Source organism: Nicotiana attenuata, unplaced genomic scaffold (genome assembly GCF_001879085.1).
Source record: "Nicotiana attenuata strain UT unplaced genomic scaffold, NIATTr2, whole genome shotgun sequence".
Lineage (NCBI taxonomy): Eukaryota > Viridiplantae > Streptophyta > Magnoliopsida > Solanales > Solanaceae > Nicotiana > Nicotiana attenuata.
The window spans coordinates 396,412-415,002 of NW_017670863.1; the positions used below are offsets into that span (position 1 = coordinate 396,412).

General features: G+C 34.4%; 1 protein-coding gene across 1 annotated transcript in view; it reads right to left on the bottom strand.

Annotated features, from left to right (window-relative positions):
- LOC109244005 (chaperonin CPN60-2, mitochondrial-like) overlaps positions 1-2,382 on the bottom strand; it is a 6,048-nt gene extending 3,666 nt beyond the window's left edge. The window contains exons 1-5 of the mRNA XM_019411032.1: positions 2,231-2,382; positions 2,060-2,084; positions 1,291-1,422; positions 414-573; positions 118-293 (exon numbers count right to left, since the gene is read on the bottom strand). Coding sequence (XP_019266577.1) covers positions 118-293; positions 414-573; positions 1,291-1,422; positions 2,060-2,084; positions 2,231-2,268 — 531 coding nt within the window. The 5' untranslated portion in view covers positions 2,269-2,382. The remainder of the gene's footprint in view (positions 1-117; positions 294-413; positions 574-1,290; positions 1,423-2,059; positions 2,085-2,230) is intronic.
- Positions 2,383-18,591: the final 16,209 nt, after the last annotated feature.

Genomic DNA, 18,591 nt, shown 5'->3' on the forward strand with positions numbered 1-18,591 from the left:
GGGGGTAAGTGCTCGGGGGTTGAAGGGCTTGCTGCTCCAAATGTTGATGTTTAAGTACCGCAAAAAGACATACCCTTTGGACTGTACTTCATCAAAGTTTAAAGCTAGCAAAGATACCTGGGCAATCTCCTCCGATGTGCTTATCATCCGTGCTCTGCTTTTCAGGTTTGTTACAACAGCATCCACAGCCATTGTGATACCCCGTCTAAGGTCCATTGCATTCATACCAGCTGCGACAGACTTGCACCCTTCAGCAAATATTGCTCGGGTGAGAACTGTTGCACAAGTGGTACCTGAAATACAAAGCTAAAGTTAAACTCTAGCTGACATGTAAAAGATTTTTAGAACTCCAACATGCGAACTAGGCACATATGAAGACACTGGGAAAGAAATAGTATATCTAAAAGTCTTACCATCACCAGCAACATCATTAGTGGCATTGGCAACCTGTTTTACAAGGCTGGCACCAACATTTTTTATTTTGTCCTTGAATTCGATGCTTTTTGCAACAGTCACACCATCTTTTGTTACCTTAGGTGCACCCCAACTTTGTTCAATCACCACATTACGACCCTTCATAATAAATATACAGCATTAGTTGCACCTAATGAATCTATTCACAGCAAAATCAAATATATATCGGTGGTGGTCCATTTCATACTGTCCCCTATGAGTAAATCAGCATACAGAAATCTTGCTTGCCAGTAATCCTCCAAGCTCAAATAGTATGAACAAGGAAAGAAAAAAATAGTAACACATTTCATTTTCAATTGAAAGGGAACAAGATAGAGAAATAAAACATCCAGTTGCCCAGTCAGACAGTTAAGCTTTGTAACAGCTTGATTTTAAAATACTCGGGGAAGAAGAGTCAGAACCAAGAAAACATGATTTTTTTTGTTGAGACAATCCCACTAAGCTATTTTTTTTCTAGGAGGCAACTCACTCTAAGCCACTTTCAGTTGCATCTAATAAGCATGTTAAGTATATTGTTTCAAGATGGTAAAATGCCAAAAAATGTCAATAGTATCGCACATTCACTATTTCAATTTTCCAAAGAACGAACGCTTCCATCCACAAATTTGTCCATGGTTAAAGCTCACAATCGGACAAGTTATCAACCCAAAAGAAAGATCATATTCTCTCATCAAAATACAAATCAGAACGGTAGAATGTGGTAATGTACACTCGTAAACAATATAATATCCAATATAGCAACAAGAAGTATTTGAAATTAATGTTCAGAATTTCAGCATGAGCACTGCTAATGCCTAATATTGTAACTTCAATTACCTTTGGACCCATGGTAACTTTAACTGCATCAGCAAGCTGCTCAACACCCTGAAGCATCAAGCCCCGAGCTTCAACTCCAAATTTAACGTCCTTGGCTGCATAATTTCTGCTCCAATTCAACCTACTACCCACCTGAATCATACTCATATTAGTTTCAATTATTCAGCTAGGTATAAAGTTTGACACATGATAATATAAGTACAATGTTTCAACATATATTAGAGTTTTAGTTCAATGTGCACTGACATTGTAAAAAGTATTTACACAATCAGGCCACTTAAAAAGTTAATAGCAATGGCGATTGGTAGTTAAACTACACTAAAAGGGCAATCCGATGCACTAAGCTCCGGCTATGCACGGGGTCGGGGGAAGGGCCGGATCACATGGGTCGATTGTACCCATTAGACTTCATTTTTGCAAGAGGCTTTTTCCACAGCTCAAACCGGGATCTCCTGGTCACATGACAACAACTTTACTAGTTACGCCAAGGCTCCCCTTGCCTTCGGTTGTTAAACTACACTAATGATGTAAAATGGTTCATTACACTGTCAATATATATAACTTAAATTCTTATTAAAACAATGCTTAACTGTTGATTGAAATAAGTGATATGGAGTAATTGAGCTGAAATATTTGTAGAACAAAATAAATTTTTGTGGGAAATGTTCTCATAACCAAAAACTAGAAAAACATTTTCTACTTTTTACCAAATACACTCAAATTAAATTATTCTGATCTACTAAAAATGCTAAGTACTGGTAAAAATTACCTGGTAGGTGCTGTTTCTGGCAACACTGTACAAACAACAACAACAACAACAAAAAGGCATTTATTCAAATAAGGATTACATAATTTGAATACAAATAAAACATAGGAAAAAAAACAATTAGCAAAATGTACAGAATGAATTCAAAAATTAAACTAGATTTGAGGGGAATACCTGGCTTTAGAAGCAAGTTTAGCTGCAAAACGATACATAGTGGGAACTATGAAAATTTGCAGACTGAGAAAGAGAAAGAACGAGAAATAAGACAGAAGAGAACAGAAATGTGTTGAAGGGGCTTATTTAGAGAAGAAAAGAAGAGTCCAGAACAAACAGCTTCTAGGGTTTTAGGGTTTTATCTATTAAAAAAAAAAAAGGAGAGAGAGAAAAACTTTTGAATTATAAAAAGATACTTAGTTCTTTTTTAAACAAAAAGACAAAAAAATTAAATTATATACCGTCACACATCTATATAACAGTCATTTACTATAAAAGTCAAGTTTTTTCGAAATCGAATTTTATATTATGTTATAATATATGTCCTTTATAACAGCATTTTATTATAGCGGTAAAAAAATATCGGAACAAACAAAACTGTTATAGAGAGGTTTGACCTTATTTGTTGTAAGAATTTTATATGTTAAAATACTTTATATTATTTTTAAGATTATAAATTTTATATTATAAGAAGGCTAACCTAAAATATTTGATAGTGTTAAAAATTATTTACGCTGCAATGTATATAATTGAGAGAAGTGATTATATTTGGATGTTGTAATCAAGAAATTGTGAAAATTAGTTTGCTTCACAATTTATATATGTGTGTATAAATAAATATTTGAGAAAGGATCAAAATGATTTTCAATCCTCCCGTAGATAAATATTTTGCTTAATAATTCCTTTTTTTATTTATTTAATAGGTAAGAGCTATAAAGAGGAGTAATAATAAAGATACAATTAAAAAGCATGGTCTAAGCAGCCCTCTCAAGGCTAGAGCTACGCTCCAGCAATAATGGCCATCTATGTAATTAATATCACCAAATTAATTTCAATAAATATTAAATTTCAAAAGAAAAAATAAAGAAATTCAAAATGAAGACTTCGGATTTATGATTTAAATCCTCTAACTTACTCAATGGTGATAATATTTGATACAATTTACAAGGTATAAGGTGAGAAATTTCTAAGACTACATCATATGTGTATTACGGTTAAAATCGGGCTCACCTGATTTTACTGATTTATCGAGAACGGTGTAAAGGATCGAAAATCGATCCCGCAATAGATCAGATCAAGGCACGAGGATAAGACACCGAGTACGGATTCGAGGTACCTAGCAAGATCGAAACCAACAATGATCGAGGTTGAGCGGGACAGACATCGAACAAGACCGAACGGAAAGGCGAGATATCCGTAACTGGTCGAAGGTCGTGGCAGAAATCTCGGAACAGATCAAGTTGAGGGCGATTGTTTAGTTAATCGTGGAATTTACTTCCATAATCGGAATTGTACCATAGATAGGATTACTCTACTATATAAAGAGGGTTCTAATCATTTGTAAGACACATTGTTCTCACGTATAAAAGCAATATAACGCTTTCTCTTTAGCTCGTCTTCTTGTTCATTAGCTTGTTATATTTTGGATGTTCTTGCATCAATCAGTTCGGGGGTACTCAAGCTCGAGGGCTGAATACCATTCAAGCACTGGTTTGTTTTATCTTATTGTCAATTTCCATTGCTAATCTTTACATTTATCAATTGGTACTGGATGAAATCACGTGTCCTTAAAACCACATTTTAAGTTTAATTGTTATTCAACTTTTAGGGTAAACAGTTTGGCGCCCTCCGTGGGGCTAAGGATAATAGTGATTGCCTGGTATTAATTCTCATAACACATACTACGTTACGCTTGTTCTCGTAAGTGTCTTTTATTTCAAGAATCAACATGTCAAACTCTCAAGTAGCACCCACTCACACAAGCAACGGCCTTGGTCTTCATGGCGAGAACGAAAATATAGTCGCCCAGGGAAACGCAGTACCTCCAGTCAGCCCCGATGGACCGCCGGCCATAGACCTAGTCAATGTCAGCTCCCATATTGCCATTAACTGGAATTTGGACAATATTCGAGATATTCGAGATACTCGAGCAGCCGATCAGGACACACAGAGCGGTGAAGAAGGCGGAATTAGCCTTCGAATTATATTCGAGATGTTGCAGACTCAACAAGTTGCGATAGCGCAACTCCAAAATCTAAATCGAGCACCAAGCAGAATTGAGCTCGAAACATCACAAGAAGTTGTTCATAGAGCCGAACTTGTACCAGAGAAATCGCCGATGAATCGGAGATTGACCCCGCCATTATGAAGATGCTCAAAGAACTCACAAAACGGATCGAATCGAATCGAAGGACAAGAAGATTGAGGAAAACGACAAAAGGGTAGAAGTGTACAACTCCCGAGTTGATCAAATTCCGAGGGCACCACCGATATTGGAAGGACTAGATTCTAAAAAGTTCGTGCAAAGACCCTTCCCCCCTAGTGCGGCTCCGAATCCAATCCCCAAGAAGTTCCGTATGCCCGAGATTCCCAAGTATAATGGGACGACCGATCCGAATGAACACATCGCCTCGTATGCGTGCGCCATCAAAGGAAATGACTTGGAAGATGACGAAATTGAATCCGTACTGCTAAAGAAGTTCAGGGAGACTCTATCGAAGGGTGCCTTAATATGGTATCATAACTTACCCCATAATTCTATTGATTCGTTTGCTACACTTGCAGATTCTTTTGTAAAGGCACACGCCGGAGCCATTAAAGTTGTAACGAGAAAGTCGGACCTTTTCAAGGTAAGGCAGGAAGATAACGAGATGCTCAGGGAATTCGTATGCCGGTTCCAAGCGGAGAGAATGGATTTGCCTCCGGTCACCGATGACTGGGCTGTTCAAGCTTTCACTCAAGGTCTCAACACTCGGAGTTCCATAGCTTCACGTCAATTGAAGCCAAGTTTAGTCGAGTACCCGGCTATCACTTGGGCTGACATACATAATCGATATCAATTGAAGATAGGGGTCGAGGATGATCAACTGGGACTCATTCGGGGTCCGTTTATCCTAGAAGGCCCATGGATAGGATCAAAAGAGACATCGATCGAAAGCCGAGGTCGAATAGAGATCGATATTAATCGTACAACGGAGACCGTGGAGGCAACGGGTCTGGGCGAAGATTCGCACAAAATGAGAGGAGAAATGATCGAGGTCAAAATTCACGGGGGCTTGATGCTGAGGAAGATCGCGTTAAATATCCAAAATCCGAATGAAGGTACGACCCCATTCCAATTCTTTCTATTTTTTCGACTAACACTTGCAGGCTATCGACAAGGATCGGCATAAAGCTTTGGATCTTAAAGCACGCGTTGCACTCTTTTTCCCTTAGACCGGTTTTAGTGCCAAATGGGTTTCTCCGACGAGGTTTTTAACGAGGCAACCATTGTTCGTGCTAACTTAGAGCAATTCAACAGTATCCGAGGTCCCCTACAATAAGACTCGAGTACTGGGGGCATTACCCTCGAATGTCTACTTTGTTGCAAGGAAATTACTTTGTGACAGCGGGGTCTCGATAGAAAAATGCTGTAAGGGTCATACGGTCAAACGAACCAAGCCCATATAGATTACTTGAGCCCTAACATCAAACATGCACGCATGTATAATCATCTATTGAGATGAGTACTTTTCCTTGCCGATGTCTCATGCCTTTAGAAAAATTTCCTACTTTATACTCTTGATCTATTGCGTAAACAGGATTAAGGGTCGATCAGGACGGAAGTTCGAACAACTAACCCCATGCTTGAGGACTGCCGTCTGAAAAACAAACGAAATCAAGTTACTAAAATATCGAGACCATAAGACCTTAAAGGTGACCCTCGATTTTACAGGTCGCGGCCACCCCACTCGGGGATTGACACTTCGGGCAAGCTCGAGGTGCGGAAAATAAGCCCAAAGGGCAAGTTCCAAACTAAAGAGGATACGGCCAAATTAACGCGGATTGATACGTCCGAAATCCATAACAAATACAAAGGCCTAAGGGCTACTTCTACTTCGAGTTCGAGCAAGTCCTCGCTCGATCATAAAAGCCCTAGGGCTATCTTAACCCGAGTTCAAGCAAACTCTCACTCGGGGACTATCTATAAAGCCTAAGGGCTAACTTTACTTCGAGTTCGAGCAAATCCTCACTCGACTATAAATCCTAAGGGCTAACTTCACTTCGAGTTCGAGCAAGTCCTCACTCGATCATAAAAGCCCAAGGGCTATCCTAACCCGAGTTCGAGCAAACTCTCACTCGGGGACTATCTATAAAGCCTAAGGGCTAACTTTACTTAGAGTCGAGCAAATCCTCACTCGACTATAAAACCTAAGGGCTAACTTCACTTCGAGTTCAAGCAAGTCCTCACTCGATCATAAAAGCCCAAGGGCTATCTTAACCCGAGTTCAAGCAAACTTTCACCTGGGGACTATCTATAAAGCCTAAGTGCTAACTTTACTTTGAGTTCGAGCAAATCCTCACTCGACTATAAAGCCTAAGGGCTAACTTCACTTCGAGTTCGAGCAAGTCCTCACTCGGTCATAAAAGACCAAGGGCTATCTTAACTCGAGTTTGAGCAAACTCTCACTCGGGGACTATCTATAAAGCCTAAGGGCTAACTTCACTTCGAGTTCGAACAAATACTCACTCGACTATAAAGCCTAAGGGCTAACTTCACTTCGACTTCGAGCAAGTCCTCACTATCATAAAAGCCCAAGGTCTATCTTGATCCGAGTTCGAGCAAATTCTTGCTTAGGGACTATCTATAAAGCCTAAGGGCTAACTATACTTCGAGTTCGAGCAAATCATCACTCGACTATAAAGTCTAAGGGCTAACTTCACTTCGAGTTCGGGCAAGTCCTTATTTGATCATAAAAGCCCAAGGGCTATCTTAATCCGAGTTCGAGCGAACTCTCACTCGGGGACTATCTATAAAGCCTAAGGGTTAACTTTACTTCGAGTTCGAGCAAATCATCACTCGACTGGTAAGCCTAAGAGCTACTAAAACTCTAGTTCAAACGGTCGTTCGGGGTCCATCGATCTCAGTCGAAAGATCAAAGCCCCGAGCATGGGTTTTTTCAAGAGTCTCCCTCCGAGACTGACACTTGGCGCGCTCGGCAAACTCCTTTGCCCGAACCTGAGCAGCCTCCTTTTGCGGAACGATTTTAGATGTTTTGGCCATTTTGTTTTTGTGAGCAAGGAAGAATAGAGATTGGAATATTTGGTGCTTTGAGATGAACAAGCAAAGGAACTCGGGCTCAATTCGTTTCTTGTCATTACACTCCAAAAAAGAGGGGATTATCTGTATACGGTTATTTTACTGATTTATCGAGACCGGTGTGAAGGATCAAAAATCGATCCCGTAATAGATCAGATCGAGGCACGAGGATAAGACACCAAGTTCGGATTCGAGGTACCTAGCAAGATCGAAACCGATAATGATCGAGGTTAAGCAGGACAAACATCAAGCAAGATCGAATGGAAAGGCGAGATATCCGTAACTAGTCGAAGGTCGTGGCGGAAGAACAGATCAAATTAAGGGCGGTTATTTAGTTAATCATGGGATTTACTTCCATAATTGGAATTGTACCATAGATAGGATTCCTCTACTACATAAAGAGGGTTCTAATCATTTGTAAGACACATTGTTCTCACGTATAAAAGCAATATAACGCTTTCTCTTTAGGTCATCTTCTTATTCATTAGCTTGTTATATTTTCTACTGTTCTTGCATCAATCAGTTCGGGAGTACTCAAGCTCGAGGGCTGAATACCATTCAAGCACTTGTTTGCTTTATCTTATTGTCAATTTTCATTACTAATCTTTACATTTATCAATTGGTACTAGGTGAAATCACTTATCCTTAAAACCATATTATAAGTTTAATTGTTATCCAATATTTAGGTAAACAATATGGTCACTAAATTTAGATGTGAACAAGTTATTGATTATTCCTAAAGATATCGTATTCTCTGATTATGCTAAATCGCGTGGCATTCGGTGAATGCGCTTTGTAAATCGCATTCGCTATGCGCTTTGTGTATATTCAATGACTATTGCGTTTATAAATCGTATTTCGTTGATTGCGTACGTTTCGTAAGTTGCATTTTGTGATTACACTTTATAATCGCACTTTAAGATTGCGCTTTAGAATCTCATTCTAATATTGTGCTTTATAAATCTCATTCCTCTGTTGCACTTTCTAAATTACGCCTTATAAGTTATAAATTGACTAATTTTGTATCCAATGAAAGCGTTCATCAAGATCAGCGAATCTCATTGAATGCGATCGATGCCAGCGAATGCGGTTGATAAAGTTCAATCATTGCATGCGACTTATCAAGGTGAATGCGATTTATTAAACGTATTCCCCAATGCCAATCACAAAACGTTTTGCCTAATACAAACACAATTTTCCATCTTCGTTTTGGCAAACAATTTTCCAGATTTTCATTCTTAGTCGGAATTTCAAGCCCTGAGAATAAGATCGTTTTTGGTTGGAACTCGCTTTACCTCCCAAAATTTGACTTTTCGACGCATATCCGAATTAGTCGAGCTCGAAATAGATATTAAACACCAAAAAAGGAATCTAGAAGAGGGTCATTAGTTATACTGAGTCCAATTTTGATTTGAGCAAAATACAAAATTGGCCGGTCGGTTGAAGCTAATTGCATTCGCTAGTCGAAAAGTATATAGAACATGTATATTTTTTGTATATAATATACATATATGAAAAATTATACATACTAATGGCTACTCCCTCCGTTTCATATTAAATGAGGTAATTTCCTTTTTAGTCTGTTCCAAAACAAATGACACATTTCTAAATTTGGAAATAATTCAACTTTAAACTCTTTCATTTTACCCATTACCCTTAATGAGAAGCTTTTGTAGCCACAAATGTCATGGCCCCACAAACTTTTTACCCTTAAGCTTTTAAGACCACAAGTTTCAAAAATTTCTTTTTTTTCTTAAACTCCGTGCCGAGTCAAACTACCTCATATAATATGAAACGGAGGGAGTATTATTTTTTAGAGCGGTTAAAAATATAACATTTTCGACCAATTTTGCACGAATTGATTGACAACACGTCCAAATTTGACTCAAGTAATTCTCTATTCTAATTTGCACCAGAGGTTTTTTTCCTCTTTAATTTCCATTGTTCCACCATTTACGATTTACCTCACTCTGTAAAAAGAACTTTTAAAAAATAAATAAATAAATAAATAAATAAACATAAAGATGTAATTTATTGCCCATTCTTGAGATCATATCCACACTTCATTGGCAAAAGACTACCAGGATAAGAACTAATGTTTATGGAAGTAAAATTCATTAAATCTTAAATTTAATTCTTTCAAAACATTAACTTATTACTTACTTATCTAGATTTTACAAGGGCAAAAATTATTTAATTAATTATTCCCTTTGATTCACTTTGTTTTTACAGTTGTGGAGCTATAAAAACTAGCTGAAAGAAGAAAAATACCATGAGAAATTAAATTTATAATAAATTTTATCGTCATGATGATCAAAAACTTTTTCATTTTATTCATTACCTTGTGTATTATCAACGTTCGTCGAGTCACATCTGTTGATCAAGATCCTCATTACGAGGTTCATATTATTGATGCTCTCCCAAATAATAATATACCGTTATGGTTTCACTGTGCATCTAAAGATGACGATCTTGGATATCATAATCCTAAAGTGGGCGATGATTTCCATTTTCGCTTTAATATGCATTTATTTAAACATACTCTCTTTTTTTGTCATTTTTGGTGGGGTAAAAAACAAAATGCTTTTGATGTTTTTACTCAAGACTTGGCAAATAATTGCTCAGGCGACCTTCCTATTTACTATTGTTATTGGAAAGTACAAGAAGATGGCTTTTATATGGGTCCTCAACTTAGTCAATTAAAGAAATTGCATGATTGGTCTTAAAAAAAATATAGATGTATGAAATTTATAAGTATAATAATATCTATATGAATGTTATATTTTAATGTGTTATCTATATGAATGTTATATTCTAGCCACTAACTTCTGTACGGGATCTTTACATAAATAATCAGTCGGATTTATTGTTCATATTTTTAGTCGTATAAATAAATTATAAATTAATTATATACTGTTATACATATATTATACATCTGCCGACTATTTTTAATTTAAGCGATTACGACTATTTATGTTAATCCTTCTTTTTGTATCAATAGCATACTGCCTTTATGTGTTATTTAGACTAATTTAAGTGGTCTTTTTTGTTATCAAAAATAATTTAATGAGTTTCATGATAATTAGGTAATTTTGAGACTTTGAGTAACCTTTTCCTTAAAAAATAGTGTAACAGTTTATTGACTTAAGTGACTTTAGCAAAAACAAATTGCTGAGGTAAGTGCTGATGTATGTAAAAATGAGTAAATCCTGAATCTAATTATTTCAAAACATTAAATTTTGATAATATCTCGATTTTAAAACCATTTAATTAGTCAGCCCCTTTAACCCACCTTGTTTTACAATTGTTGAGCTATAAAAACTAGTTGAAGTATAGAAGTTGTTACAAAGAAATCTAAAATGAGTTCCATTATCATGATTATTAAAACTTTTTTTATTTTACTGATTGCGTTGTGTATCGCTAATGTTCGTCAAATCATAGCTGATGATAATGGTTTACAGTACGAGTTTCATATCATTGATGCTCTTCCAAATAATAAAATACCGTTACGGTTTCATTGCGCATCTAAAGATGACGAACTTGGATATCATAAACCTAAAGTGGGCGATGATTTTCATTGGCGTTTTCGTATAAATGCTATTGAAAGCACTCTCTTCTTCTGTCATTTCTGGTGGGGTAAAAAACAAAGAGCGTTTGAAGTTTTTAATAGGCATTTGGTTAAATATTGTTCAGGTGATTTTCCTACTCATTTTTGTTACTGGAAAGTACAAGCTGATGGTTTTTACCTTGGTGAGACACTTGATCAACTACAGAAATGGTATGATTGGTCGTAAGAAAAGAGATTGTATTAATATTGGAATTTTTAAGAGTAATATCGATATTGATGTTTTTATATAAAAAATTAAGTATTATTTTTATGTATGGATCAAACGCCTGATTGGGTCTTCACAGGATAAAGTCCGTCCTTTCTGAAGATCTTTAACAATAAATGAAGTAAAAGAAAATAAACAAGAAGGTGGAGGGGGGAGGGGAGTTAAAGATTTATCGCCTGTTGAAATTTTTTATGTTATATAAAAGTTTGATATATATATTTAACGTCTTAAAATTAAAATATCAATAATTAATCTTATAATTTCATTTAGTGCCTAAATATTACTTCTTAAGCACAAAAATAGTTAATGTTGAATCACTTTTTGGTTACAAAAATAAATTATAGTAGTAATTTTAGTGCAATAAAATAAAAATTGAATGACATAAAAGTTTTTTTTTTCTTCTTAAAATGATATAACAAAGAAAAACATAAAGCATAAGGTGCGCCAAGTCATTGCCTACTCTTGAGATATGCACACCAAGGGCGGAACCATGTTTGTCATCCGACACCGCTTGGTCGAAAATTTTTACTATATAGATATATATAAAAAAAGTCAAAATAAAATACAAAGATAGAATAACCTTTTATGGTTTATAGCTGGCGACTGGCGCGTGGTATAGTGGTCAGGCGTCACATTTTCTTGCTCGATGTCGGGGGATCGCCCTCAAGGCCTCAACTGAAGACATTTTTTGTGTTTTTTGAATTTTAGTATGGTCCTTTTGAAAAACTAGAGTCTATAAAGAGTAAACCCTCAATTTCATCATAAAAATTAATTAATTAAACCTATGGGCTATGGCACATAAAACATTCACATTCTGTAAGTGGATAAAAAATATCTGAATGCATAAAGGAAGTTATTTAAGCATAGATAACGTAATTTGGAATCATAATCTTAAAAAGTTTATTCTATTTTTGCAAATTTCATACTTGCTTATTTACTATCGTTATTCTAAACTTTTTATCTTTTTCGCTATTTGTCCCATAGTTTATTTATCTCCTTAAATATCGATACCGCTTGGTAAGAGTTCTGCGTATACTCCCGATGCACACTACATTGAAAAGAACGTAAAAGATAAGAACAATTACTAATGCAAGTAAAAAAGAGTAAATCCTGAATTTAATACTTCAAAAACAATAACTAATGATCTTATCTCAAATTTACAAAGTTAAAAACCATTTAATATGATATATGTATGCTCATTTTAATATAGATTTGAGGGTCTATTTTGTTTTTCTAATAGCATAGCAAAGTTTGACTTTTATTGTTTGTCGTATAGCAATTAAGATAAATATTATGAAATGAAAATCTATTCAAAAAATTATTCTTTTAATAACAATAGCCTAACTACATAGAACGTCAAAATCATTTTCTAACGTTGTTCCCAAGTAGGTAAAGCTTCTTTTTTTGGGGGTTAAAATGTATGTATGTCGAAGTTGATTTTAGTTAAGGGTATATTCATCTCCAAAAAAAAAAAAAAAAAAAATCTTCCCCCAATTTCATCTATCAAAACCTTAACTCGAAAATATAGACAAAATATGTCTTTAATTCAGTTAATTTTCATGAATTTAAGGTAAACCTCCATTGTTTATTGATCTTGCCATTGCTATAAAAAGAACTGTATGTGGGTTGAAACAAATTGGAACTAAAAAGGAGAAACAACACATAGAAAGTAACAAAATCGATGTTAAAGAGTAACAAACTTACCTGCAAGTTGAAGAGATTTGAGAAAGACAGTAGAAAATATGAGTAGCTCTGTAACTCCATTGTATATGATATATTTCAATATATTTGAAGAGAAGAAAAGCGTACATTTGAGAGAAGCTTAAAAGCTACACGTAGTATCTGCGCAGCGCACAAAAGGGCACGTATGGAGCTGATGTGAGATGTCCTAAATGCACTAGAACTTTATTGAAAAGATTTGAAGCATACATGTCGAAAGTGTTGCTCTTCTAATCTATATCTATATCTATATCTATCTATATTATTATAAAAGCACGAATAATTTATGCTAAATGTTGAACGACTAAAATATCCCCGAAACTTTGATAGACTTTTATACCCTTAAATATTTATATAATTTAAGGATCTAATTGTAAATTATCTAATGATGGAATTCTTTTTCAATTTGAACTCCACATACGTTGCGTATAAATTCCTACTCTACCAATACCGAGAACTTCTAATTCAACTAAAAAGTGGTAAAGTTAGAAATAATTATGAATTTGAACAAACTTCTAATACCAATCACGTTCCAACTTTTCATCTATTTACCATATGTGTCTACTTATAATGTGGAAATTCCGTACTAACCCGACATGGACACAAGCACTTTTAAACACTTATCGACATGGAGAAGGACACTTTGTATAATTTATATATGTCTACCTCAAACAAATTAGGTAGTATTTATTGTTTTGGAATATCAATCTTCGAGAGGTAATTTATTAGTTTTGTTTGTTACATAATTTTTTCTCAAAGTTTCATGTATCTAACTCAACAGGTTTAGACATAACCGAAGCATCAAACTCGCAGAGAAACAAGCGCATAGATGCATAAAGTAGCATGTTAGCTTTGGCGGAGTGAGTAATTTACTTCAACAGCTTTGTATGTTAAATCTGGTTAAGATTTTTGTTAATAATTTCACAACATGAGTTCCTTCTCGAGATTAAAAATAAAAGGAACTGTAAGTGGTAACGATCTCAATGGAAAATAAACTACGTCAATTTGGCTTCTTATTCCAGTGTACTATTTATCCTTCCTGATATGATGACTTTCTTTAATAATGCGCTTCATCATCTGTTGTAACACTCGAAGGACATAAGTCTTTTCAGAGATAATTTAATTTCTTAATTACATGAATTTTCTCTTAAAAATTAACTTAATACATCTAATCGAGAATTCATCAAGTATATCAGCATGCAGTACATTACTATTGTTGTTCTTTCTTTAATGGTAATTGTTTTAAAAAAATCGATATCTTCTTTGTTTTGGTTGATCTTACGCTTCACTTTAACAGACCCAATCGGAATATCTTTTTAGCACAGTTCTGCAAATTGGGACTTAGGAGGGTATCAGTTATCCAGTTCTCTTTTTTGGTACAAAATTATATTATCATACATTATGTCTTTCTTAAAATACTTGTATAATAAAATCATCTAGAATTAAGGATTTTACTCTTCTCAAGAATTTATTTTAAAATATAAAAGCTGAAAGCAAGTTGTCCAAAGATCTCATAAATCCTATTCTAATACATATCTATTTTGTATTTGCCAATCGATATACAACTTGCATCATAAACAATATTAAATAGAGAATTTCAGAGACCTCCCTTCAAATTTGACTTCATAATACTAACATTCCTTGTGGTTCACGATATTACGTTTACCTCTCTTCTTTCATATTTGGATAACAAAATCATTAATTGACTAAAAATAGACAAGTTTGCCCCTAACGAGTTAATTGTGTTTTTCTTCTATTTTGTAGGACAAAGCTTCTTTAACTTTTTTTAGTAACTACTTATACGAACAAATAATACATTCATGCTACTCAATCTTTTTAAACGATAACCATGAATATTAAGTGATAAAACATAATTGCATATGTATTTAGAGGCCCTGCAACCGGAAAGTTAAAATCTTTAGCGATCAAACATCAACATGCCCTTTTTATCGTGCAAAGCACGTTCATAAAAACTAGTTATTATAAAAGCACGAATAATTTATACTAAATGTTGAACGACTAAAATATCCCTAAAACATTGATCGACTTTTATAACTTAAATACTTGTATAATTTAAGGATACAATTGTAAGTACCAAAGACCGAATTTTTTCCGATTTAAACTGCACCAAATGACTCTTCCAAATAACAATTGCAACGGAACTGAAAATTTTCTTCAAAGGTCTTATTTCTTTTGGGATTCTGCCACAAATCACCTTATTTAAGCGAATTCAATGGTTTTATACAAAGGGTTCCATATGAATTTGTTATCTTGAATTCCAATAAAAGTACGTTCCTCTAATCTATTTTATTTTTTATGCTTTAGAGTCTTAAGATAATACATATCTTCTTCAATGGTAAATTAATTGTATGTTTCTACTAACTATTCTTGAAATTTCAAATTATGAGAAAATTAACATTTTCAATATTTTGTCAGTCTTTTAAATTATATATTACGTACGTTTAATGCTGATTGGTCATAAGAGATGTCGAGTTATGGGATAAAATTAAAAAATAACCAGATTTACAAGTGGTAATTAAAAAATAGCCACAGTTTCAAAAGTAATCGAAATTTAGCAACTTTTCATGTAAAGATAAATATGAACGAAAACAATGTTCAAAATTCGAAAAATATTCCAGCATAATATACTGGAGTTCCAGCATAATATACTGGTCCAACATAATATGCTGGAAGTTCATACACAGGTGCTCCAATCTCCAGTATATTATGCTGGAACTTTCCGTGTGTTGGAGTTCCAGCATAATATGCTGGAAGTTCATACACAAGTGCACCAATCTCCAGTATATTATGCTGGAATTTTTCGTGTTGCAGCAAAATAGTGATTATTTTTCAATGACTTTGCAAATGCTGGCTATTTTTCAATTATTAGTCCGAAAACTGGTTGGTCGTGCTATTTCATCCGAGTTATGAGGTGCTCGGAGATAATATTATCATAAATTCTTTATTCTTGATTGTTAAATTGTGTTATTTCAATATATTCTATTTTTGGTTCTTGATACGTATATGTTTTGGATAGTTTTGCTTTGATTATATTGTAAGGATGACTATATTAATTTTTAGAGCACAAAAAAGTATTTGCTCAATCACTTGTTTTAGATTTTTTTTGGAAATAATGAAGTAAGTTAAAGATGGATGTAATTATAATATTCAAAATACTACCCAATATTCCTTTTCAATTTAAACTACAACTTTATTGCCAATTATAATATGAGTCAAATATGGAGCAAACGGCCAACAACTCCTACAAAGTTGCTTCGCTACTTATTTTGGTATTAATCAAATATAATTTATCAATTAACTTTAGATTTGACTACACTTGTGAGAGAATTCGAGCCCTTCCCAATTTCAAGTATGAACTATGAATGATGGCATCTCGTGTACAAGCGATAAATATTTTACATGAGAATTTATACTTAATCTATAGCAATAAAAAATAACCAATTATCTTATCTATATCTATATCTCTGTAAAAGTACGAATATTTTATGTTAAATGTTGAACAACAAAAATATCCTAAAAATGTTAATCGACTTTTATACCCTTAAATATTTTGTCAAAAAGATAGTTCCATATTGGATAAAATAGTAATATCTAATACTAATTTGCGTAATATTTAGGAATATAATACCAACTAAAAATTAAAAAAAATTAAAATTATTAATCGAATGTAAAGTAATTCTACCCGGATAGTTACACGTAAAAATAGTAGAATCCCACATGCTCTAGAGTTCAAAAGCCATAACAAATCCCAGTATCCCACGTATAAAACACATATTGCCTTTATATAAAACACGAGATTCTTTCTTTTTGTATATAATATTTTTTCAAAAATTTAATTTGGAATTTGTTCATAATAATTGACTTAAGAATCTCGTGCAATGCATGAACATAGAAACTAGTTATATTAAAAGCACGAAGGCCCTTATCGAAATGTCGTTCGCCTTTTTTACCCTTTAAAAGTAAATTTTATATTGGACAAAATTGTAATTTAAATTTTATTCCTGATTTATAGGAATTCTAAATCAACCAGAATTTTAGTTTTGAAATCTATTCCTTGTTTGCAGATATAGAAGGTCCCACATTATAAAAATCATTATAACTTTACTTTATATAAACACTTTCGATGACTTTCCTAACAAGGTAACATAACCTTCCATGTTTATTTTGTCTAATATTAGTTTTCAGAATAAGAAAATGAAAAGGGAAAGAAGTACATAAAGAAAAGGATTTGCGTTTTATTATATTCTTCGGGATTGAGTTCTTAACTCTTTTTTATTTTATTTTTATTTTTACATCAGCATTGATAGCTAAAATACTAAAAAACGAAAACTCATAAAATAAGTATATAATGAAGCAAATAAATGAGTACATTAGTATGGACAACTTAGTCAATTTGTAACTTTTTTATATGATAATAATAAATAAATAGATTGAATGTATTTGTAACGACCCGACCGGTCGTTTTGAGCATTTGTACTTCGCTCGCCACTTCTCGGGCATGACTAGCCCCGTATGATGTATTATGACTCATGTAAATCGTCGGTTTTGGTTTTCAGGTTAATCGGAATAGATATGGAAGAATGGTTCTCAGCTTGAAGCTTTACATTTGAAAGGTTTGACCAAGTTTTGACTTCTTAGTATTTGATATCGGATTTGGATTTTTATGATTTGGTTAGCTCCGTTTGGCGATTTTGAACTTAGGAGCGCGCCCGGAATGGAATTTGGAGGTCTGTGGTAGATTTAGGCTTGAATTGGCAAAATTGAAAATTTGGCGTTTCCCGTCGGTAGTGGAAATTTTGATATCGGGGTCGGAATGGAATTACGGAAATTGGAGTAGGTCCGTTGTGTCATTCGTGGCGTGTGTGCAAAATTTCAGGTCATTCGGGGGTGATTTGATAGTTTTCGGCGTTGTTTGTGGAATTTGAAAGTTCCTAAGTTTTTAAGCTTGAATCCGAAGTTGATTTGGTGTTGTTTTGAGTGATTCGAAGGCTCGACTAAATTTAATGATGTTATGGGAGGTGTTAGTATGTTTGGGTTGAGGTCCCGAGGGCCTCGGGTGAGTTTTGAGCGAGTCCGGGCATTACCGGAACTCAGGCAATGGTTCTGGTGCTTAAATCTACCGCTGAGGCGGAAGTTTTACCCCTGAGGCGGTCCAGGGAGAATTCGCAGGTTCGTTGGTACGACTTCGGAAGCCTACATCTTTTGTTCTACAAGGAATTTTGAGATGATTCAAAAACGAAAGTTGTAGCCCTTCGTGTCTAGTTTCCAGAAAAGTAAAGAGATTTAATTTGAACATCTGTAGAAAAAGTTATGGCCAAAATACTAAGGCTTGTCTGTGCAGCCACCAGAAGCGCGGTCAGCGGTGGTTTACCGCGGTCATCGGTGATTTTCCGCAGTCAGTGGTGATGGGAATCCGAGAGGTGCCCTATAAATACGAGATTTGGGGTTTTATTTCATATTTTGACCTAGAGAGCTCGGGCTTTGGCGATTTTTCGAGGGATTTTCAAGAAAATCATCGGTGTAAGTGATTCTAACTCAATTTTGGCTAAAATACATGATTCTAACGTTGGATTCATCATTTGAGTAGAGATTTGGGATGAAATTTTGGGAAAATTGTGAAACTTCATAAAATGAATTTTTGGGATTTGAAAGCCGATTCGGAGTCGGAA